The following is a 24,216-nucleotide window of genomic DNA, read 5'->3' as shown; positions in this document are numbered from 1 at the left end:
CCCAGTCAACCCACCACATTTTCTGTAGGTTAAGTTTGATTGACAAATTTTTTTACTCACTGACTTGGTAGGGAAAGGCTAGCATATTTATATACATAGGGCTTCTAGAACAGTGGGAACGGTCTTAAACATGTTGTGTGGAGTTTTGCATGAAAGTTGAACGATTAATAGGTACAGCTTAAGGGTCTAGTATACAATTGCACAACCATAGGATGCTTTTGTATAGTACAGCGTGGTCCAACTTCTTTTCATCGCGGGCCAAAATCAGAAAATTTTTTTATCTTGCGGGCCAATGTTTTTAAATTAGAACTGAAGAAATGTGAAATTAGACCTGAAGAACAATGTGACATTGATATTAGAACTGAAATTAGAATAGTTCAAAATTTAGCTATTAAATGCTGATCAATGTGACATCTGCGGTCGAGGTTCTTCCTCGACAATAGCGACTATCAAAGCTGACTATCAGTTGGCGGGCCAAAAAATCAGTGCTCGCGGGCCAACTTTGGCCCGCGGGCCTGCAGTTGGACCATGCTGGTATAGTATATACCAGCAACTCAAATTGTGACGCCATTTGGTTGTGTACCTAAGCTTACATTTCTAACTTTTAACACTTGAAAGTTGACAGTTGCAGCCTGCTTTGAATATTGAGCTATAAAATGATTTTATGAACTGAACAGATTGTGCACCTGTGCCAAAGCTATATAGACCTAGCCTAACTCCAATGGATGACATTTGCCTTAAAAAGTGCAACTTTGTAAAGTGTGTCGATGATCTAAATTGTGTAATAACAAAAGGAACCGTTCATCAAGTTAAAGGTTTGTTACGTTTATTCTAATTTCTAAGCTGTTATGGAAAGTTTGTATGATATGTCGTAAATCTCCAGCGTAGCGAAGGACCAAATATATCATTACGCAGCAATGAATTACCAAATAAATTACCAATAAATATCATTACAGTAGCATAAATATCAGCTCCGGCCTTTCTGGCGAGGCGTGGTAACAAGAAACATGCATAGATCGCTAGTGCAGTTAAATTCCTGTCGGTTTCATCTCTTGACAATGGCAGTGTTTACGGATAAGCAGGGCGAAGACAATGGCCTTAGAATCGGCTTTATTTATGAAAATAGGAATTAATTGCGGCGGAAAACAATTAATTGGAGTTTTTATACTGGTGTGGCGTAAAACAAAGACCATAATTTTTGGCGTAAATCTCTCAGTTTTAAAAGGCAAGCTTTCCATGCAGGTTTCTGAGTATTTAACCTATCAGCCAAGACATTTAAATATATATTGCATACAATTGGGTATATTGTTTTCAGAACATTATAATGTTGAAGCAAAACAGATTATGTACTATTGCTATGCTAAACTCAAATGTCTTGTGTATGATAATTTTGTTACGACTTATAACATGTTATACACCACAACCTGACTCAGTTTTATTTGTTATGCAAATGCATGATTGGAACCAAGCATTTTTTCCATCTGAATCATAAAGATATTCATGACAGCATCGAGAGTTAAATTTAAGCTATTCGCAATTTATTTCCTTTTTTCAGAGTATGTTCATTGTCATTGCTACAGCGCACTCACACGATTTGATAAAGTTGGAAGATTGCCATTACACATCGCTGCCTCATGTGGGAAATCTGATGTTATTGAATGGCTTTGCCAGCACATGATTTCAACCAACATTGTTGGTATTGATACACTAGATTTGGAATCAGGATGGACTGCTTTGCAAAGAGCTCTGTATTATGGACGAATTCCTTGTGTTATGGTTCTGTTGCAAGTATGTTTTGATTTTAAGTTCTGTTTTTAGTGGATAGGTGTATCCTTGCACCTTGGTTGCAATTAGCAAAACTTGCTTGATGCTTCGATATACTGTACTACCTCTTTTTAGCATTTTCTTACTGTAGTAAACTTGCATTTCAGCATGGGGCAAGTATGTGGTGGAAAGATTTTGATGGCTGCAATGTCTTAGACATGGTGATGAAGGATATTTCACCATGGGTACATGAACCAGCTTTGAAGAGAAATAAAGATGTATTTGTTCAAAAGTAAATTGCTAAACTCATTCACCGCCAATTACAAGTTGTGCATGACACAACAATGTAATTTTCTAAAACTCTTAAGGCACCAAATGTTTACTATTGCAGCTGGAATGATCTGCGCAGTAGAGATAACTCAGATATTTACACATGGGGTGTAAATGAGAATATGACACTTGCTCAAGGGAATCAAAAAAGCCGCAAACTTCCTGAATTGGTTGATTTTTTTGCAAGAAAATGTATCTCAATCAAACAGGTAATACTTAATATTTTTCATTTCTTTTGAGGCCCAATGTTTTTATGCAGTGTTTAAAATCAAAGCAGTTTCAATGATTACCAAAACGGTATATTATTGTAGGTTTTTGAATCGGGCATACTGAAATTTGAATAAGTAAATTTTATCTCTTGTATAACTATTTTTGTTGTAGTAGTTTTGCTTCCACACAAGGATTTGTTAAAGTAGTACTGAATGGGTGCTTGACATCAGCTGGAGAACCCTTTTGTTTTATTCTTAGTTTTATGAATATAATACAGTAAAAATAAGCGTCAACAATTAAAGTTTCAAGTGTAAATGTTGATTGCACTTTTGTTGGCACTATGGTTAATTCGGATATCAATAATCTTTACTATCCAAATATATCTGGATATTTCTGTTTTAGCTAACTGGATTATAGGGGGTAAGCACAAAGCAACCTTTTTATCCTAACTTCTAGTAAAACGTAATGTAGGGATTGTACAAACATTCAAGTGTGGTTTAGTTTTGTTTTGAAAAAACCTCATATGTGTCCATACTTTCACAAATTCTTAATGTTTATTTGTATTTTTGTTTTTTATAATTTATTTTTACATTTAGTAACTTCAGAAGCGTACAATCGATCTTAAACTGCTTTCTTTATAAAGCCACCCAGTCCTCACCTTGAAATGTATGAACTAAAGTTTTACCCTGATGATACTTGCGCAATTTAATCGATTTGTGTATTGTTTATAACATACAGTAATAGAACTAATTCCTTCAACATTTAATGTCTTATAGAGAATAGAGGACAAAGAACTGTGAATATAGCTTTTAATTAGTTTCAACATGGAGCCAAACATCACTTCTGTTCTGCTAAACTTTTCTGTATTGGTTATTATGCATTTGTTATCCGGTTATCAGATAGCTAAAATTGCCTCAGTTAATCAGTTATCCGATATCCGGATAATCCAACCCTATTTGGCACATACAGGAGTTAGTTATGTTAGTTTGATCATGTTGTGGGTCTAAGATCATTTTTGTTTGTTGAATTATATTTTTCTAATACTTTATTGTTAGTAATGATTAATTAATATTTAATTTGCTTTAATATTCTGCTAAATTATTTATGTGCATAAAATTCACTTATTTTTATCAAATTATACTGACTGCCCAACTTTCCCTTGTGTTTTTTTAGGTTATTATGTGCAAGTTCCATTCTGTATTTCTTACTCATGGTGGTGAAGTTTTTTCCTGTGGTACTGGTCGTGGTGGAAGACTTGGAGTTGGCTATGATGACGTATTTATTGATCCACAACGTGTGGACGTTGGAGGCAACGTTATTGGAGCGATTGCTGCTGCTATTGACCACACTGTTTTTGTCACTGTAGATGGTCAGGTAAACTGATGTAAAGTTGGAGAAATGAGGGAAAGTTATTTCCTTTTAAAGGACTAAATGGTATTTTAAATAAAAACTTATAGCTTACCTTATCCAACTTCAACATTGTTTAGATTTTAGCTTTTATTTTGTGTATAGCTTTACACTTGCGGTTTGAATCATTATCGAACTTCTGGAATAAATCCACCACCAGAAAAAAATGATTTTCCAACCAGAGTAATTGCTTTAAAAGACAAACGTGTTATTGGGTGCAGTGCTGGGCAGTGCCACACGGTGGCATGGACAACCAATGCTCTATTTACATTTGGAACAAATGCTGGACAATTAGGTAAGTAGGCCTCACTTTTCATTCAAAGTACATTGGTTTGATATCAGCAATATTGCAGTGAAAATATGAAACAGTGAAACACTTTTGCAAATGCAAATTTTGGAAAACAATCTAATGCTCACAGGCCACAACAATAAAGCATCCCATTTTCTTGTCTATAGGTCACGGAAAGGGAGACTTGTTCGTGATAAGTCCTCGACGCGTGTCCGCAATTCACCGAGAGAATGATGTGATCGTCGATGTCAATGCTTCTGATGCGGCAACCGTTGTTGTAACATCGCAGGTCGAAATTATATCATAATAACAAAGCAAGGAAGCAGCTTTTTATCCCTGCATTTTCAGTTACTCTGTGTAATGTTTGCTCATCATTTATTATAGTATTAGAGTGTTTAATTATTCCACAAATATTAATTTGAACATGCTATGCACGGTACAAGTGAAAAAGTACTTACCATGTTTATATTACTCTCAGGGTATTGTATATTTGCTGTACAATTACGTCTGTCGCAAGATACTGACAAAGCATCTGGATATCTTAAAAGTTCGTGTTGGCGGTGGAAGATTAGACCCTTTTTTGCTTCAACAGGTTTGAATTATTTTCTGCATTTTTTGTTGTGTATTGTAGCACACACAACAACAACACACACAATATGATTAGGCTTTCATTGGCAAATATATTTAGAACCATTTTTTTAGAATGTGGTGTCTTACCTAACAATATCAAAAAAAATGCAATAAAATTACAGTGAAATAAATATGAAAAGCATGCATGCATAGTGTACTTGCAAAGCTTAGATTAGCATGTGGCCAGTTTCAGAGATACAAGTTACATTTCACGCTTTCTGATGTTGGTAATAAACTTCTAATTAATTGGCTAAATATTGGCATTTCTATTTTCTGACAGGTAAAGTCGATTCGAACTACGTCACGTCCGGTGAATGTGAAAGAAGACAAACACGAACGAGAGAAATCGGCCGTTAAAGTTTTGATCTTGAAGAAATCCGGTGACTTGATTTCTTGGATAAGCTCTAAATCCACAACCGATAGATGCCAGTTTGACTTACGTCAGGTATTTAGGTGACGTTATGTTTAGCTGTATATATGTACTTGACCTGGTTAACTTGATGGATTGGACTGGTGATTTATTATTGGCATAGGTGGGCAGTACCGGTACCGTCGGTACTTTTTTCTAAAAGTACTAAATCCCTATACCGAATTACTTTTTTCAAGAAACATAAGTCGGTCCCGTTACTCGGTACTTTTAAAATGATTATTTCAAGGTTTTGAGAAGTATATGTTTTTTAAAACTTCATTTTATTTAAAACTTAATGCCAATTTTAGCGCTTTTTATTCCTGTTTAATCTAAAAATATTTAATAAAGTCGCAAAGAGTGAATTCACATATTTTTTTTACCTGAAGTGACTTTTAGCGGGTAATAAAATCGGCAGAAATTGCGCTTGCAACATGATCCGCTGTGCAAAAAAGTACCGGCAACGTACCGAACTACTATTTTGAAATAATACCGGATACCGGAAACGTCGGTACATTTTTTGCCAACTATCGGTACCGTTACCAACGCCGAGTGCCAAACTTTGATTATGTATGTTTACGTTTACTTTCGTCTGTATTAAGATTCGTTACATCACTGACGTTGCTATTAGCAACAATGGAGCGGCTGTGCTGCTTACATCATACGATGGAACGGCATATTTGGGTCACTACTCTACTTGGCATGCCGGGAAGAAGAAGGGTTCATCAACACGTATTCAGGTATAGGATATTATATTTCTGGCAATTGGCTGTCGTTTCAGTTTTTTCCCTTTTGTAAATGTTATTTTTCTACTTAACCCTTACTGATATTTACTATCTTTATTAAGATATGATGGCCATATGTTGATATTTGCCACTAATAAGCTTTTTGGCGATTCACTGTGATTTTACTTGAGCGGGCCATGTGTAACTTATGATTTTAATTGCCGAAAAAAGTAATACGTTTGCGATTGGGCACATTCCCAGGAGTTCGCTAGCAGTCTTGAGTTATCCGACTCTGACTCGATTCAGAAATTCCGATTTGATCAAGTCACGTGTGCCTTTCGCTGTCACACAGCTGTCCTCGGACCGAAAGGGCGAAATGCGGCATTGCTACAATCGGACCCGAGAAATTTCATTACCCAAGTAGGATATAAATTTTTATCACCAGTGACTTTTAACTTCGATTTGTAATTACTACCTTATTGCTGTTTGTAAGGGCAAACGTTTTAAAGTTGATTTTACTTTAGTATTTCTTATTTATTTCTAAAAGTCGTGAAAAACCTAAAATTTCTGATAGCACAAAGTAACTTTACCAAATTCCGACAACTCAAAATTTTGATTAGTTGCGGTAATTTAATGGGTTCCTTCACCATCAATATAACTACCTTTTACTATATGAAGTTTATGCCGTAGTTTGTGTAGGTACCCACTGTAAACGCGGAAGGTTTGAACGAAGATTTTCAATGTCTATTGTCCAGTGCTCATGACGACGACCTATTACATGACGTCATTATACGAGTTAAAAAGAAGCAGAAACCTGACGTCATTTTTGCTGCCCATCAATTTGTTTTGGCCACGAAGTCCAGTTGTTTTGCCAAGTTGCTTCTCAATCGTCCAGAGTTCTCCGCCGAAAACGTCGCACATTTGCAAATTAGCGATCGGTCAACGCCGCACTTGATCATAGAAAATGTTCACTCAAAAATTCTGAACAATTGCTTGGAGTTTATGTACTGCGGAAAGTGCGAGTTACTTCATAATGGAATGAACGCGAAAGATCAATTACCCGACCTTGGCAAGATAAAAATATACTGGGAAGGTTATGAGCCTAAAAATGACCATTCCTTAAACGCCTGTATCGGTCTCAAGACTAACAACGGAAAGCAGTTCCCCGGAGAAACAGACGTTTTAACTTTGTTTAAGCGTTTAGCAATGAGACTGGAAATTCGCGGCTTGGAGGAAAAGTTTTTCAACAATCTGACGTTTGTTAAAGATCTCTTAGTTATGAATAACGATTCGCTAAAAGTAAACGACCTGATATTAACGCCCCGAACTATTCCGGAGTTGTACGACTGCCAGGTTGAATGTGATGACGAGATGACCTTCAGCGCCCACAAGTGTGTGCTTGCTGCCAGGATACCGTTCTTTCAGGGGATGTTGTTATCCCCTTGGTTGGAAGCCTCTGGCGAATCTATGATTGCTAAGTTGAAGGTGCAGTCTAGTTCATATTTTATTGAGTATGTTCACGCCATAATAATTTCCAAAATTTAGTTTAGTTTTATGCGTTAGGTCCCGGTGCCTTCGGACATTTTTCGGTATGTCATTGACTTTGCCTACACGGACTCTGAAACATCTTTGCACGGAAGTGGAAACCTCGAAGCTCTGTGTGAATTGCTTGCGGCTGCCGATCTTCTTTTAATGGACAGATTAAAGCAAGTTGTAGAAGTTCAAGTAAGATAAATTTTGTATCTTTAAAATTACTATATTGCGTTATAGCGCATATATAACCTGAGTTGTGTCATTCTTTCTGTAGATTGTTCCTCGTTTGACGCTGAAAAACCTCGCTTTTGTTATTGAGGTAGCTTTGGCTTTCAATGCGACTCAGCTTTACGAATCTTGTCTTCAATTTGCTTGCTTTCATTTAGCGGCACTTCTTCACACCCCGTCTTTCCATTCGGTGGAGATGTTCACTTTGGAAAAGCTGGAATCAGTGTACAGGTAGGCATGTATTTCGGTAAATCACATTAAATGCTAGTTTTAAATTTTATGCGCCAATTCAACTTCCAAGTACTAAGTATTGCACAAATTTGCAAGTGTTTTCAATACTTTTATATGTTTTTGAGAGGTTAACTTTTTGCAGGTCCAATTTATCCAACGTATACATGCGAAGTATGCCTCCCTATCTATCTGGTCCAGAAATTGATCATATTTCGAACTATGATGGCACTTCTTCGGTAGACAAAGATGGCAACTTCTCCCGTCCATCTCAAGCGTCTTCACCAAAGCGGAGGAGTGTAACTTCCGCACAGATAAACAGGAGGAAATCTTCCGTGAAGAAATCACTTGGGATTATGGTTTCTGACTTGCTGAAGAAAACTAAAGCGGATGAGGAGAATGATATTCTTGAGAGGATTATTACTCCTACTCCACAAGTGTTACCAATTGCTTCTACAGATTTATCGACGTCTTGCGTGGTTAAGTTGGCCCTAACTGATAAAAAAGCAGAAGTGACATTACCGATTAGTCCTAGTTTAACCGTTGCAAGTCCCAGGCTAGCTTCAAAACCGAAAGGACAACCGTCTGGTGACGACGGTAAAGCATCTCCGTCAATAACAATAGCAAGAGAGAGTGGTGCATTTGCTTCGAAATATAATAAGTTATTTCCGCAATTGGGGTCTCCACCAAGTAAGGAGACATCTCAAACTCCTACTGTCTTAGGACAAGTCCTGCCAAATGCTGCAGATATTTCTTCAAAATCTTCCGATTGTCTTGCTGTGACTTCTGGTTCAAGTGGTGCGTTACCTTCCAAACAAAGAAAAAAGTTGTCGCAAAAGGAAAAAAGGCGAATGAGAGAAGAACAAGAACAGAAGAAAAACGCTCCTCCATCCGTGGTTGTCGAAACTAAACCACTTGCACCAAATGCTTGGGGCGTAATACCAAAGTAGGTGCTTTTGAGTGATACAGTACCTTTATTTGGCTTTCTTGCCCTAACTACGAAAATTTCAATCACATAGGCGCGTTGAAACACCTGGAGAAATTTTTTCGCCTCCACTTGATGTACCTTTGAAATCTCGGCCCACGGTTGCCCCGTTGAAATCTCCCACCACCAAGCTCAGGTATTTCCCATCAACATATACAAGGTTTGAATATCTGCTTTTGCATCACACAGTGTTGTCGTGACTGCCTGTATGTTACGGTTGGTGTTTTAACTTACGTTATGAACCGAGGTCTGTTACTTTTATTTAACACCTGAAATATGGCTCTTCAAAATCCTTTCTTTTTTCTTAGTGACGGGCCGTGGAAACATATTCCTGCGTCGCCCAGTTCTCCTCCAGCTCAGCAAAATTTTCTTGGATCACCAACAGGAGTGTTATCGTCGCCAACATCCTTCATTGAAATTGTGCAAAGTGAGGAAACAAATCGCGAAAGAGCAGAGAGGATTAAAAAGAAGCCTCTGTCAATGATACAAGTATTTTTTACAGTATTTTTTCATAAATTTACTTTTAAGTCCACAAACAAATTTGTCTAATTAATTTGTTTTGAACACCATGAAGCGTTATGTCAGGTTTTTGTATGAGTTAGTTTACTTTTCCATCAATTTTTGAAGCTGCTGTTAAAATTTAACTAAAAACTACACGTGAATGCTTACAGCAGTGGTTCCCAACGTTTTTAGGCTTGCGACTCCCTGCAGAAGAGACAATAGTTAGCACCCAGTGATATTATGTACTGTAGGCCTATACTTTTATATACTATATAGCAACGTCGGGAAATGTCCAATATTTAATTCGCCCCCTTCTCAGATTTTTCATTTTCTTTTAAAATATCAAAGCCAATGCAAGCGATTCCGTTCATTTTATGAAATCTAAGTCCAAGTGAGGGAGTCGCTGCTGATATAAATATAAAGTAAGAAAACTTGCGGCACCCTGGCTTACAGTCATTTGGCAAATTTGTTTTTTCAATTTTAGTTGGAAGACCAAGCTATGAGTGAACTGAAAGTATATTACGAGAGCAAACTTGATCGAGGTGACAAGGATTTCTTTACAGTTTCACGAGTGTCTGACGAGGTGGCGAGGGAAATTTTTCAATTGAGAAAAAAGAGGAACGAATAAGTACTGAATGAAATACAGTTTGAATAGTTTTGCTGATAAATGGATTCGACGTTCGCTGCTAATTCTTTGCGTTATTTTGTGTGCGGTTTTAGTTTTCTTTATTTTATGAAATTTCCTGAAGCAATTTTTATAAAAATGTGACTATTTCATTTTTGATCTACAAGCTTGGGAACGTTATTATTAGACTGTACTTCTTGCTATACGTTAAAAATACATCATGTTTTTTATTAAGTTGTGTAACATTTTAGTGATTAATATTTTTTAGCAAGTGTTGCCTTTAGCTTTATGATGTTTAACTTTCAATCGGCAACTTCTGCGTAGTACTGTGTGGCCGTAATGTTGGCGGATTATTGTTTGTTATATACTCGATAAGCTTAGAGCTGTTCGTGTTTGGCCTTTGTGACTCTGATTTTGTCAACAGCGTCAAACTATTTTTGGAATTAAATGAATGCTCTAATTAGTTTTATCTTCCAAGGTCGAATATATAATTCCATTATGATCCAATGTATCACTTCATGTCGCCATATCGAGAATTTTATTTTCAATATTTTCAGTAACAAGGTGGAAACGTAATGATCACAATTTTACACTTGTTATATTTTGTAAAACAGCTTCGGCCACCTTTTTAGGTATGACGTCATCGTTAATTCTATTTCACACGTCAACAGTTTGCACATAGATATAAGATCCGGATTCTGTAACGACAATTGATAAAAATGTTGACATACTACAAAGTACATTTTCTTATACTATGGTTGCCAGTTGCCACCAGGCATAATAATCATCAAATATAAGGCTCAACTGGTGAAAACAGAACTTTGCTTCACAGAACCAACGTTGCATGACCACAGTTAATTTTTGCTGTATTGTTATTTCTTAAAACTGGGCGTTGTATATATATTTTTATTACTGTATTATAACCATGTCAAAGTATTAGCTGAGTACATATCATGATGACGACACTACATCACCACTATATCTCAAAATTAGTCCACTCTCCAATAAATCACACGATTTACACAACACTTAGCTTCAATTACACAATTTTAAATCCAATTACTAGACTTTCGCTACATACAATCGTCACAAACGGATAGGATTGATTAATTTTTAATTGCAGGGATAACATAGTTTCTACCAGAGTGTCGAACCGGAACTGAACCTTTAATCCGGTTTGAGCGGATGTTTTTTAAAAACCGAAACCAGAACCCAATGTATTACATTTGTCAAATTCAAACCAAACTTGAACCACTGAAGACTAAGAGAAAAAATCGAACCTTTCTCAATTGTAATCACATTTTCAGTACAATAATTTCATCCAAGAGTTATAGAAAACGTGTTTCCTTTGCCTATTTCAAATCGTAGAAAACCTAAACTAAGAAATTCTCACTCATGATAGAATTCCTTGAAGTAACAAATTGTTACTTGGGCAATGTAATTTGCTGGATAATGTCATTTGAACCCAGACGGAACTTTATATAAGTAAGCTTTCCATCCTAACCTGGAGCGGAATGAACGTAAGACCAGATGCAAACCTGAACCGGAGTTAAATCGTTTTCCATTGCGGTTCCACTTCCTGGTTTCTACTGAACGAAATAAACCCCTATGCCTACAGTATCATGGACTATCTGCTAACTAAACAGTTTTCATGTGATAGATAATGCTACATTAGATTAGACCTAAACATATACTTGTATAAAGCATTTAGTCGCAATATGACCAAAAGTCATTGAATTGATTGAACTCAATTGGGTAAAAGCTTTTTTACCGGTGAACTTGTACCTGAATGACTGAATCTGTTTGTTGTTTGTTCATGATATTTGAAATACCGCGGAGTTGGTAAACTTAAAATTGAAGGAACCCATTAAATCACTCCCAGTTATCCAAAGTTTGATGTAAAATAGCCTACACATGAAAACAAGACTTGGCACTGCGTTGTCGTTTTGCTTACACCAACCCACTACTTGAATTTGAAAACCTAGGCAAAAACACCCGAATTAAGAGATTTTGACAATCGGTTTAGGGTTAGCTATTTGTTTAGGTATTTTTATTGGCTATCGTTGAGCAACTGAGAGTTTGAATTGTCCAAAAGTTTGAGTAAAGTTAAGTTATCCAGCTTCAACTGTATTTTTGTTCTTAAGTATTAAACTACATTATAGATACTCGTTATCGTATGAAGACATATGATCAGAAAATAAAAGAAACTAATTTAGCTTGCAACAACAAAAGATGCTCAACTAGTGATTGAATTCGTTTTACGTTTCGCACGTTTGCTATGTTAACGTTTTACTCTAATTTAATTTGCGTTGTTTTAAACATGAGATGTCTATAATGTGGTAAGGTGTTTCCCCTACATTAAGTCAATTCTTCTCATTCTAATAAATATTTAAAGAACCTCACCTATTTATACTGTATGTCTAATGCTGGTTAGGTTTAGGCATTTAGGCTGGCTGCTTATTAGGGTGTGTCTACTGCGTTGAGCATTGCAAGCCATTGATCAGTCAATTCCACTTTGTAGGACAGGCTAATCGTCTGCATTGCCACCTTCTAGCAAAATGTCAGATGGATTGAAACTTGGAACTGAGGTGGAAATCACCGGAAAAGGTCTCAATGGTGTTATCTCCTACATCGGGACTACAATGTTTGCCAGGTAAAACCGACGTATAGTTTATAGGCTAGTAATAGTGCTATGTTTATAGTATATGTAGTCTATAGCAGCGGTTCTTAACCTTTCTCGTCTGTTTTCTCATTTACACCAACTAGCAAACTCAAATTTCCCACCATTGGTTTTTAACATTTTTTTGGTTAAAACTTAAGTAAATCTCACTTCTAAACATAATTGAATGTAACCAACCAAGCAATTCAATTTAACAAATTTGCTGGAATCAAATCATTGCATTTCTGATATACGTACCACAAATGCAAAGTCAACACAGCTTAGTAATATATAGTATTGTAATTACTCGAATTTTCTTAATATTAATTCAAATGTAAGTCAGCCACACCTCTTTGGGTGTATGAGGCGATTTGGCAGTGGTTACACTGTAAAATGCATATTTAACAGTAAGCTGTAGCATATAATATGTGTTTATTTACAACAACACTTTTTTCATGTGTAGGATTTTTGTGTACAAAAGACATATACCCTAGGTAATTATTTCTCACTTGAACTTGCGACATTTCCAACTGGTGAAAATTTCCCACCGGTTAAGAACCGCTGGTCTATCGCTTGTTCTCTAGAAGATAGGCCTGATCAATATTGGAAAGTTTCTTTCATTTCGCCGGATATATACGTTAATAAATATAATACCAAAATTTGCGAGATGCCAATAGAATGCTTAGAATATAATATGTAGCTGCACAACAGAGAAACACATGCATGTGTGTTTTTTTGTTTTTAAAAGCCAATAAGTTTTCTGTCAACGTTAAGCACTTTTTGGGTTAGACTTATTGTGGACATGGTACTGTGCTAACCTTCTATCGCACCACCACTGTGTAGCTTAGTTAACACCTTGCACATTTTAAGCTACCCAACTTTGCCCTCTTTTCTCTTGTGACGTTGATTAAAAAGAACCCGTATAGACCAGTGCTCAAAGCGGCGTAATATTTTTTTTAAATAAGTTGACAGATTGATTCCTTTTACTTTTTAGTCACCAACAAGATGTCAAGTTTGAGCAAAGTTTTCTTTGTTCATCAGATACTTTAATTAAGCAAATTTAGCAGACTTGATCAAATATCAAATATCAAAATTTGTAAAATTACTTAGGCCAATAGACCCTTTCTGAATAAAGGTCTCAACTTGATACCACAAAAACTCTTGCATGCTGTGTGTTGCTTACAAGATCTCGTATCAACCGTCCAAGTGGGAAAAAGACTAAAAGTCAAAGAGTAATAGAACAAAAACTAGGCAAAACTTTTTCTTTGTTGTCTAAAGAAATTCATATGCAACTCACTTGAGTAAAAGCTTTACTATCTTCTTCCCAGGCAATTGCAACCAACTCTTGCAATTTTAAAAAGAATTGAAGTGTTTAGATTATTTCCATTGCTAAATGTGGGTGATTGAAAAAGTCTTGCCAAGCAAACAAGAACGCGATCATTATTCAGAAGTTGTCTCATTCCTACAAATCTAAATGTTTTTCAATTTGATCATTGCTAATATGATATAGATAGACTAATGGTTATAAGTGTGCAATTGTTCTAATACCTGATTAACTGTGCTGAATTTTCATTCATTTTAGTGGGAGATGGGTTGGTGTTACATTAGATGAACCGCTTGGAAAGAATGATGGATCAGTCCAAGGAAAACGCTATTTTGAGTGTCCCCCAAATCATGGTATAGCCTACTTGTTATTTTGAAGTACAGTCGACTCCGCTTAATTCGGACACTTTGGTTCCGCTCACTTTTGACCGAATTAAGCGGAGAAACGCCTTTGTCCGAATTAAGCGGAAAATCAATTGTTCGTTTCATGGTCATGCATAAAGGCAAAAAACGCATTTAAAATACTGTAGTGTTGCGTAATAAATGAATTGCAGCTGCGCTATACTGCAGTAACTGGCACTGATCGCATAAAACGTCTTCGTTTACTTTAGTGAGCAATTTCACTTTTTGTGCTAAACTTTTCTGTATAATTTTGTCCTACAAGATGGCCGCAATTGTACCGAAGTAAAAGCGACTATGAAGCTGGCACGGCGTTATATGAGTTCATTGTCGATTGTTACTGCATGGATCGTCATTGTTTCACCATAATCACTCATAATGCAATTGAATCTTGTCTTAAAACGAACGAAGTACTGTTTATTGTGTCATAACCTAACGATGGAATTGCGAACCTGTGTCCGAATTAAGCGGAGAATTGTCCAAATTAACAGGAGTTTTTTACGTTCAATTTTTACTTTTGTTCCGTTCCCGAGCATTTTGGCCGAATAAAGCGGTTGTCCGGGTTATCCGGTGTCCGAATTAAGCGGATTCGACTGTATATACTTTTAATTAAATTACCTAGAATCTTTTAAAATTATTTGTATTTAGTTCCAATATTATTTTGATTGATACTTTTCCTCCATTCACTTGAGTGAAAAACATTACAATAATTTTTTTTTATAATGTAGGGGTTTTTGTTCGGCCACCTCAAGTTCAAGCCATTGAGACACCAAAACAAGTAAAAAAATTAGGTGATGGCATAACAGATGTTTTATATTTCATAATTAAGACATTTAAATTTATGTAAATTTTTAAGTAAATTTAAATTTCATAACATATTTTATACAGACTATCTAAAAAATTAGCAATTTAAGATTTTTCAATAAGTTTTGTTATTTAATTGTTGTTTGTTGCAACTAAATGAAATTTTATTAATTTCCATTCATCTCACGCTTCATTGTATATGAGTTATATTTGCAGGGACTGAGCTTCAACTACCCAGTTCTGTCAGAAAGGTATGTAAAAATACAAACACTGTATAGAAAATGTTCTGGATGTTGCACTTATTACTTCCACCAAAGAAGTTACGTTTTCATTGGTGCTGGTTTGTGTATTAGCAACGTTTCTCAAAAACCTCTTACTCAATTTTTAGTCATATATAATAAATTGAACATAAGAAAGTAACTATACACGTGTTTCTCCAAATGTAGGCCACGCAGCCAGTTGTCAGAGATGCCTTGGTATGTTGGGAGAAATAATTTTGGATAAATTTAGATAGGAAACTTAGTTTGCAACAGATTCTCTGATTAATTATCAGTTTAGGTGTAGGTTGGCAGTAGATATAAAAAATGCCTACAAGCTTCTTTAGTTGATGATCTAATTTGAGAAAAAGACAAAAGAATAATTGCAACCCATCGCTTTGTGCCGTATAATTCGATATAACAGGAACGTATTGGAAAAAACAATGACTCATTTTTGACAATACCGCTTATAAGTATGGAGCTACCTTGGTGGAGGCATGTGCTTTCTTAGTGCTTTTCATGTTAATACTGTTGTAGATTGATGCAATGCTGCCTAAAAAGTCCCTGTAGTCCAAATTTCCAGCAACTTTTTTAGCAAAACTATTTATACCTAAGCTATCAGGAGGTGAACAAAGGTCAAAAAGTCCGTCAAGACCACAATCACGCTTGCTGGCTCCTTCATCACTACAAAGGCCAAAAACTGGCCGTTCTTCATTGTCAAGTGATTCTCCAGTCACTCGTACACCAGCAGAACCATTACCAGTGCGAAAAGCTGAGCCAGAGCCTGAACCAGAACCTGCCGCTCGTGAACCGGACACTCCAACTATAAATTCTTTCAGTCATAGGTATGAGTAACAGCAGTTGTAGCTGTACTGACGGATGACTTATTGTATGTATTGATGTATGTGTTGATATTATTGATGATCATGTATCATAGAGAAAAAGTGTTTCAAATGTGTACATACATCTTTATTTTTTTGTAGTTGTAGTCACTCCAAAATTAGGGACCTTGACTTTTTGTGTCATCATAACTAAAATATTTAAACTTTATGCCACATAGCAACCGTATCATGTTCAGCGAAATTTCTTAAGCGTACAAACCTTTATTGCACTATTTACTTTTGCAAAAATTTTCATTTATACTTCTAGTACACTTCCAACCCTTGCTCCTGGTGTATCCATGGTTGAGCTGGATTCATTGAAAGGTCAATTGAAGGAATGGAAAGAAAAATATGAAACCATTCGCATCAAAAGACAGGTTTCTTCATTGAAATTTGTTTTCAATGCCAAAAAAATTGTTAACAAAATTTGTCTTGACCTTATTCTTGTAATGTTTTCACCATTGCTTACAGGAGGACCGTGGAAAATTGAAAGAATTTGAGAAAATGAAGATACAAATTCAACATCTCAATGATGGAAAGGCGCGGTCATCTGAACAAATGCAGGATTTGTCAAAGAAACTTAGAGAGGCCAAAAAGGTATACTTTGTAATAAGGTTTTATTTCCCCTTAATATTGCTCTGCTGTAAAGATCTATCAGTGGTTTTCAACATTTTTTAAATTTCCTTCCCTATTATCTCAATCTTTTTCATTTCTTCCCAAACATACATTTGTAGTAACACGTAATATTGAATACATTGTGAAGTCATTGTGAAAGATCAGATTTACTCAAGCTCAATTTGGACGAACAAAGCTCACCTCAAAATACTTATGAAAAATTAGATTCATTTACTAAACAAACGATTACAGCTCAAGTAAATGCTTTAACTGGTAAATAAAATTTTGACTGGAATAATTTGGGAACAGAGGCAATAACCTCAAAATCCTGTCCAGTTTTCTCAATTCCTCCCAATTCCCCCCTTGTCAAATTTCTTAACCCGGAGTCTTAAATTCCTTCCTTGGTAAGCCAAGCGGCTCACGTTGAAAGTCACTAAATTGCTAAATGCGTGTATGTTGAGGATGAACAACTTTACCAATGTTTGGATTTGCAGGCAACTGAGGAAGCTGTGGAGTCTAAAGACCGTTATATGGAAGAAATGTCTGATGTTCATGAAACAATTGAGATGGCAACTTTAGACAAAGAAATGGCAGAAGAGAAGTCGGATATGTTGCAGAAAGAGGTATTGTGGATTAAATGGTCGTGCATCTTTGAGCATTTTTTTTAAGCTAATCTTTTTGTTGATTTAATGTTTTGTGCCATTTGCATACTATGATATATATTAAAAATATTCAGTGCTATTTTTAAGTTTAACTTTGATTTCGATAATTATAATTTAACATTCAATTACCCTAAAAGGTTTTTAAGGTAGCCGAAAATACCAATATGCTCCATCTGACAATGTACTTTTATTTTCGTACATATGGATTTTGCAAGAACATCCGTTATTGTTTCACTTAGGTGGACAACTTGAAAGACAGAGTTGAAGAATTGCAAACCGATCTTGAAATAATGAAGGCTGAAATAGAAGACGGTGGAACTGAAGGAGCAGCATCAAATTATCAACATAAGCAACTTGAAGATCAGAATAGTCGTCTAAAGGAGGCACTTGTTAGGTTTGAAATCTACCAAATTTACACTTATTTGCATGCTGTGTTGATATCTTGATAGCAGAAACAATTTTTTCTGTAAAAGAATGCAAGTTAGTTGATGCATTTTTTTTAAGCAAATTTATCATTTCAACTGAATATAATCTTTTACAGGATGAGAGATCTATCAGCAGCAGAAAAAGTAGAATACAGCAAATTAGAAAAAGACATGGAAAAGAAAGACAAGGATATAAAGGAGTTAACACACAAAAAAGACAAACTTAGCACGCAACTGGAAAAGGTAATTGAAAAATATTGTTTCTTATACTAATGCTGAACTGACACTAGGTACAAGCATTTTTGCAAGAACATGTTTAGCTGTCGTGATCTTTGACAAAGTATAAGACCACATCAGTGCCATTCCCTGTTTGTATCTATTTCTATTGACGCTTCAACAGTGTCTTCGGTTACAGCAAAATTAACGCAGCAATATTTTGACGTGATGCTTGTCTTCAGGCAGAATCTACAATTGATGAGTTGAAGGAACAGGTTGATGCTGCACTTGCTGCTGAGGAAATGGTTGAAGAACTTACTGATAAAAATCTGGAGCAAGAAGAAAAGATCATTGATTTAGAAGAGCAATTACATGACTTGGTATAGACTTTATCTTTTAATTAACTTTTAATGAAGTTATTGTGGGTTTTTACTAATGTTTCGTTGAAAAAAATGTAAGCTTTCATTTAAAGTGTTATCTCTGAAGATCAAAATAACGCATTCCAAGCTAATATTATGTTATGAAAGCAAATTAAGAAATCAATGATATTTTCAATTACACAATCTTTTAGGAATCTATGAATGAAATGAATGAAGAACTTCAAGAAAATGCTCGGGATACAGAACTTGAGCTTCGAGAGGAATTAGACATGATCAGATCGAAATTAAATGAAGCACAAATGCAAACTGAGGCAGCCAATGAAGTAGTAACGGATTTCCAGGTAAAATATTCTCTCTTCACATCCAATTAACTTCTGCTTATTAACTGGTACTTAGTACATGTTGTATTACCTTCTAACTTGCATATGACTACTTTTGTTGTAAACCATTGCTTCGGTTTGAATTTTGTTTCTGAAAGTGTTTCTTTTTTCTTATTTTGGTACTTTAGGATACCATTCAAAAGTTCAGAAAGGTTGTACAGGAACTCCAGGAAGCAAATGAAGAGCTGAGAACTGCTCAGAGTGAGCAGGAGGAAAAATCTGATGTGGAGAGTGAGACTGTTGTGCAGCATCCTGCTATTAATTACCAGATCAAGATGGTGGAAACAAAGGTGCGTATTTCTGCATTTCTTCTATTCTGATGTGTATAGATTTATATAAATAGTATATTGATTTACATATTGATATATACTGATTCAGTCCATTTCTCCTGTTTTGATGGTAAATGTCAAGTTATATCTGTGAAATCTTTACGAATTCTTTCAAATCACACATACTTAATGTTTTCCATTTTTATTGCATTATTTCTGACTTTAGTTACTTTACTAAAAAGCTTATTTACCTGCCTATCAAGTTTTTATAACTAAAAACTGCTTAGTTTCTACATCTTGATGAAATGTTGCACTAAAGATAATTCTGGTCGTCATAGGAGCCAACTTACCAGTTGGCAAACATACATGCTTAATGAGGTTATTGCTGATTGACTCCAGTGGTTTTGTTCAGTTTTGCTGTTAGTCATTCTGTTATGTTTTGTTATGTATGAACCAAAATTGATGTATGTTACCACTAACATGTTATTTTAAACTTTTCGTACATAGTGTGACCAACATTGTGTTACATATTGCCAATTTTTGTAGTGCGAGACAATTGATTTATTAATTTAACATTTGCTGAATGATTCTTGTAACATTGCAAAGTAGTTTTTTCAAAGGTGTATACTTTACATGTTGTTGATAAACCACTAAATGTTTGATGCCAATCAACTGACGAAATGGCGGTATTGTTCTAGGCTGCTGCTCGTTCTATTGACCATGAACTTCGTAAGTTGGATGTTTCACAAGCCACATTGCATGCAAAGCTGTTGAGCTTGTTCATGCCAGCCATGTTTACCAGAAGGGGTGGAGATAACGACTGTGTCCAGGTCTTATTACTTGTGGAAAGATTTGCCAGCAAGGCCCAGATCATTGGTAAGTATTTACCATTTTTTCGTTTGTTAATATTTTTTGCCTTTTTTGTCCAAGTATTTTTTGAATTACAGTTATTTGCATATTTAGAGTGCATTAATCTTGCATGGTATTACTATCAACGGCGTTTTTTATGCTGTAAATATTGATATGATAGTTTTATCAAATAGTTAATGGAATCTGAAACAGCCACAAATCTGTCAAACAGTGGCTACAAAGAACTGTTTTCCTTTACTCCAGCTATTGATTAAACATGTATCAATAAAATCTCTGACATCTCTTATTGTTTTTCAGCTAAACATGTCACTGACAAATTTGACACAACTGGAGAAATAACAGTTGGAAAAGATCTACTTGGCGTTCGTGGCGACCAGCTTGCATTTGCTACATCTCTTGTTTGCAGGCTGAAGGAACTGCAAGTGTTACTGGAGCGATACAATGAGTAAGTTGTGCAAGAAAATGAACATCGGACTGTAATTAACATAGATAAAAAAGAATGTAAACATACAAAATATTTACCCTTTCTTGAACAGGGCTCTTGGAAAATGTTCTGTCGAACGCTTTCAAAAAATCGGTACTTTATATGGTGAGATGAAACCACATGAACGCATACTAGACTATTTTTCTGACCTTCTGCGCAAAGACACTCTGGATGAGACAACCAACACCTCTGGACTGGACAAAGTTATACAATTTTTTAAGGTATCCTTTTAAAGCAAAACTGAAGTATTTGTTTTTCATAACTTTTTCATTTTCAATGGGTGACGAAGGTAAAAGAGTTGTTAGAAATGTCATTTTTTATCACTATATGTTATTCATTTTTGTTGCTTCTACAGCACCTATACAATGTGCATATCAGTAAGGAAGAATTTGATTGCACCAAACTTATGGAGCAGTATCTTGATCAATCACAAGCCACAATAACTTCGATAGTCGTTAACATAAGCAGACTGAAGTCTTTTTTGCAGGTAGCATAACAGTTTCTTGGAGGTTTTAATTGCGTGGTGGTCCTTAGAATAACAACTGCCTTCTGGTTTTAGCATGGCCAAGAAACAAGCGATGTTGCAATCCTGCTAAAAGACATGGGAACTTCATGTGATGACATTAAGCAGTTCTGCCGGAAAGTAAAACGACGCATGCCGCAAACAACTTCTGGCGCTACAGCAACTAGGCTCGAATTCTCCCGCGAAGTATGTAATTGCATCCATCGAACCCATAGCTTAATCAGTCTGGAACTTGTGTTTTTTGTGCCATTTTTACTTAGTTTTTGTGTAGGTGAAGGATCAGCTTTGTGCAAGTCTCAGTAACCTGTCTACAGTAAATGATGCTGCTTGTAAATGGGCAATGGAATGTTCCAAGGTAGTTGTTCGTACCGAAGGAAACCAACTACGCAGTAGAATGATGCAGGAATTATTTAATAAAAGTGCTTCAGAGGTACGATTTTTTATCGCTACTTTGAAACGTTTTAAAACCTCACGGTTTTTTGTCTTATGCCTATAAACAATTTCCAGTTTGCGCTGTTCTTAAACTTTTTAAATGATCAGGTTTTCCAAGGAAAGGATTCCCTTCATGACGTCGTCCGTATTACTCTTGGCAATGTTATGGCTTCAATGAACGCACTTGTGACAGCCATGCAGGAAGGAGAATACGACACCACTACAAAAATGTCTAAGGTCAATATAAAGCATATTACAACCATGAAGTGAAATATTTATTTTTTACTTCTAAAAACTTTGTTTCCCAATATCTTCGTATACAATTAAACTCTAATTGCAGGCACACGCGCCGGTAGAAAAGCGTGCACAGGTTGTTATATCAGAGTTGGCTGATTCTGAGGGTGTCTCTGTCAAACTGCTGGAAAAAGATGAAGATATCAATGAACTGAGGAAGCTTCTGAAAACAAAGAGTGATGAAGTGTCTGAATCCAAGATAAGGATAGGTAAGGCTTAAACAAAACTATAAAATTGTTCATCTTCAAGATGTTAATTCGTTTTGGACATGAGAAATTTTTTCTTTCAGGAATGCTTGAACGAAAACTTGAAAAGGCGACAAAGGAAGGCGGTGAAAAGACAAGTTACCTTCAACAACGTTTGGATTCCATGACAGAAGATCTGAAAAAGAAGGAAAAGTAAAGACACGTTTCGCTCTTTACATGCAGACATTAGGTGTAGAAAAGCTCTAAGCTGCAACATAGGCGTGTTTAACGAAAACTGGGCATTGCATTTTTACGTCGTTTTGAGCCACTATGTTTGTCTAGGGAGTATGACGAAACCTTGGACGCTTTGCAAAATGACATTGACACTTTGGAAGCAGAGAAGGCGGAACTTAAACAGCGATTATCAGCACATGCCAAACGTGGCACGCTGTCAGACCTGGGATTAAGGGCACCTACACTTGGAGCAACATCGCCAACCACCAGCTCCGGCATTGCTTCCATTTTAGCAAATGCTGCTGCTTCAGGTTTTTTCACTCTTATATTGCCGGTGACATTTTAATATCAATCCGTTGCTTTATTAAGTCGCAGCTTAATGTTTGTCGATTCTAGGAAGTTCAATTACGGTCAGTGATTCTCCAATGCTTACTCAACAAATACAAGTTCTACGATCTGCACTGAGGGTAAAAAGTACAGAATACAGTCACGTAATGGGACAAAAAATGATAGAAGAGCTTCAGGTATTTGAGTTCGCTGTATGTCTTACTTACATATTATCGCTGAGGTCTGGTAAATTCTTTGAAAATTGATTTTGCCGTTGCTTTATTATGTTGTTGTTTCTTCTCTGATTTTATAACTTTGTTTTATCTTGATTCCAGGCCCTTACTCCACTTCTGTGCCCAAAGGTCAACGACAAAAGTAAAACTGAAATACAAAGTCTAAAATCTGAGCTCACAAATCTGGAAACAACTGTTAACCGCTTTGCCATTCCTCAAGTTATTGATATCAGCAAGAGAAAGCCAGGTACCTTATCATACCAGTAAAATCGTACTAAGCAAGTAAGTAGGCGATAAGCGATAAGCGATAAGCGATAAGCGATAAGCCACGCTAAGACCGATGAAACACATAAACGTTTCCTCATAGGGGCCTACCCAGTCGGCAGTGCAACACCGTATGAAAAACTGCATAATCAACGCTGGAGACTGCGAGTTGCTGCCGATCAGCTACAAGACTTAAAGATCAAAACTCAACAACTTGCAGCAAAAACTCAGTGCAGACAAGTTCAGGGCGATTTTGCTTCTTTCCCAACGCCCCAGTCCGTTAAGGTCTGTAAGAGAATCTTACAATTAAATGTAAACTTTGCATCGACTTTCGTTAGGTTGTTATTTTGGTCAATATTTAGTATTGTTAAATATTTTCATCCAGGCTTAAGTTCCCTAACTGTTTATTGATTTGTTAGAGTCTGTCGGAGTCGAAGCCTTGCGTGGTTGGTAAACTTCAGCTTAGCATGTCCCCGCAAAGCCGAATGGAAGCGCCCAGTAATTCTGACATCTTTCTTGACTTTGACCAATTCAAGGAACTGCACAAACTGGCATTGCATCGTTCTGTACCTTAGGAGTTACTTGCACGCCGTATGGTCGTACCCGCGTATTTAGTTCAAAGATAGTGCGATACAGCTGTGCGTGTTTACGTGATAGAGTTTAGTACCTGCGCATATTTCCATCTTTCCGGCTTTTAAAGGATAATTTATGAAACAATCAAGTAAGGAAATAGAACGTGAGCAAACAAAAGATTGTATCGAAAGCTGTTAAGATATGACAGTGAATGTGTGTGGTGCTGCTTTAGATCATGCTTTGACATGCAAAAAATCAGTATTCGTATTGTACGTTGATGCTTGTTGTAGCTATAAATCACTAAAATTTATGGTAATGTTTTTTGATACAGTATAATTAAACGTTATGCCGTGCACAAATTCTTATTTCGGTGGCTGGCAAGCAGTGTTGCAATGACTCGAATCAGTTGTCTGAATTGCCCCAGGTCTCGTTAGGCTTGGTGTGACAGACCAAAATTAACGTTTGGCATAATTTAATAAAAATCGATCTTTTTTTTTAAAACAAATCACATTTAACTCAAAGAAATTTAAAGTTATGAACCAGGCTAAATTGGTGGCGGCGTTGATAAGTGGTAACCATCGACACTAAGCCAGGAGCGTGCGTGACCCAACAAACTTCGTGAAGTTAACGGCTAAGGTTACTACTCTGGTAGTACTTTACGTTCGC

At 36.1% G+C, this 24,216-nt stretch overlaps 2 protein-coding genes across 2 annotated transcripts; both read left to right on the top strand.

Annotated features, from left to right (window-relative positions):
• The first annotated feature begins 304 nt into the window (after nt 1-304).
• LOC143461779 (inhibitor of Bruton tyrosine kinase-like) lies at nt 305-10,330 on the top strand. Its single transcript, XM_076959655.1, has 18 exons — nt 305-815; nt 1,556-1,788; nt 1,932-2,056; nt 2,156-2,303; nt 3,478-3,678; nt 3,817-4,006; nt 4,168-4,289; nt 4,479-4,592; nt 4,911-5,075; nt 5,639-5,776; nt 6,023-6,181; nt 6,461-7,246; nt 7,325-7,486; nt 7,569-7,753; nt 7,896-8,696; nt 8,770-8,871; nt 9,044-9,224; nt 9,721-10,330. Exons 1-18 carry the CDS (start codon nt 722-724, stop codon nt 9,862-9,864), a joined length of 4,050 nt encoding a protein of 1,349 aa, XP_076815770.1. The 5' UTR covers nt 305-721; the 3' UTR covers nt 9,865-10,330.
• Nucleotides 10,331-12,269: 1,939 nt separating this feature from the next.
• LOC143460792 (dynactin subunit 1-like) lies at nt 12,270-23,909 on the top strand. The gene is made up of 27 exons (XM_076958427.1): nt 12,270-12,514; nt 14,103-14,197; nt 14,971-15,033; nt 15,263-15,297; nt 15,919-16,148; nt 16,453-16,561; nt 16,656-16,781; nt 17,294-17,422; nt 17,701-17,855; nt 18,003-18,129; nt 18,345-18,482; nt 18,674-18,823; nt 18,991-19,152; nt 19,830-20,007; nt 20,299-20,446; nt 20,538-20,706; nt 20,841-20,972; nt 21,045-21,194; nt 21,280-21,438; nt 21,549-21,677; nt 21,781-21,943; nt 22,024-22,132; nt 22,262-22,464; nt 22,550-22,677; nt 22,816-22,960; nt 23,081-23,262; nt 23,397-23,909. Exons 1-27 carry the CDS (start codon nt 12,420-12,422, stop codon nt 23,550-23,552), a joined length of 3,765 nt encoding a protein of 1,254 aa, XP_076814542.1. The 5' UTR covers nt 12,270-12,419; the 3' UTR covers nt 23,553-23,909.
• Nucleotides 23,910-24,216: the final 307 nt, after the last annotated feature.

This window comes from Clavelina lepadiformis, chromosome 1 (assembly GCF_947623445.1).
Source record: "Clavelina lepadiformis chromosome 1, kaClaLepa1.1, whole genome shotgun sequence".
NCBI lineage: Eukaryota > Metazoa > Chordata > Ascidiacea > Aplousobranchia > Clavelinidae > Clavelina > Clavelina lepadiformis.
The sequence above is the reverse complement of the archived record's forward strand: the minus strand, read 5'-3'. Positions and strand labels throughout refer to the sequence as shown.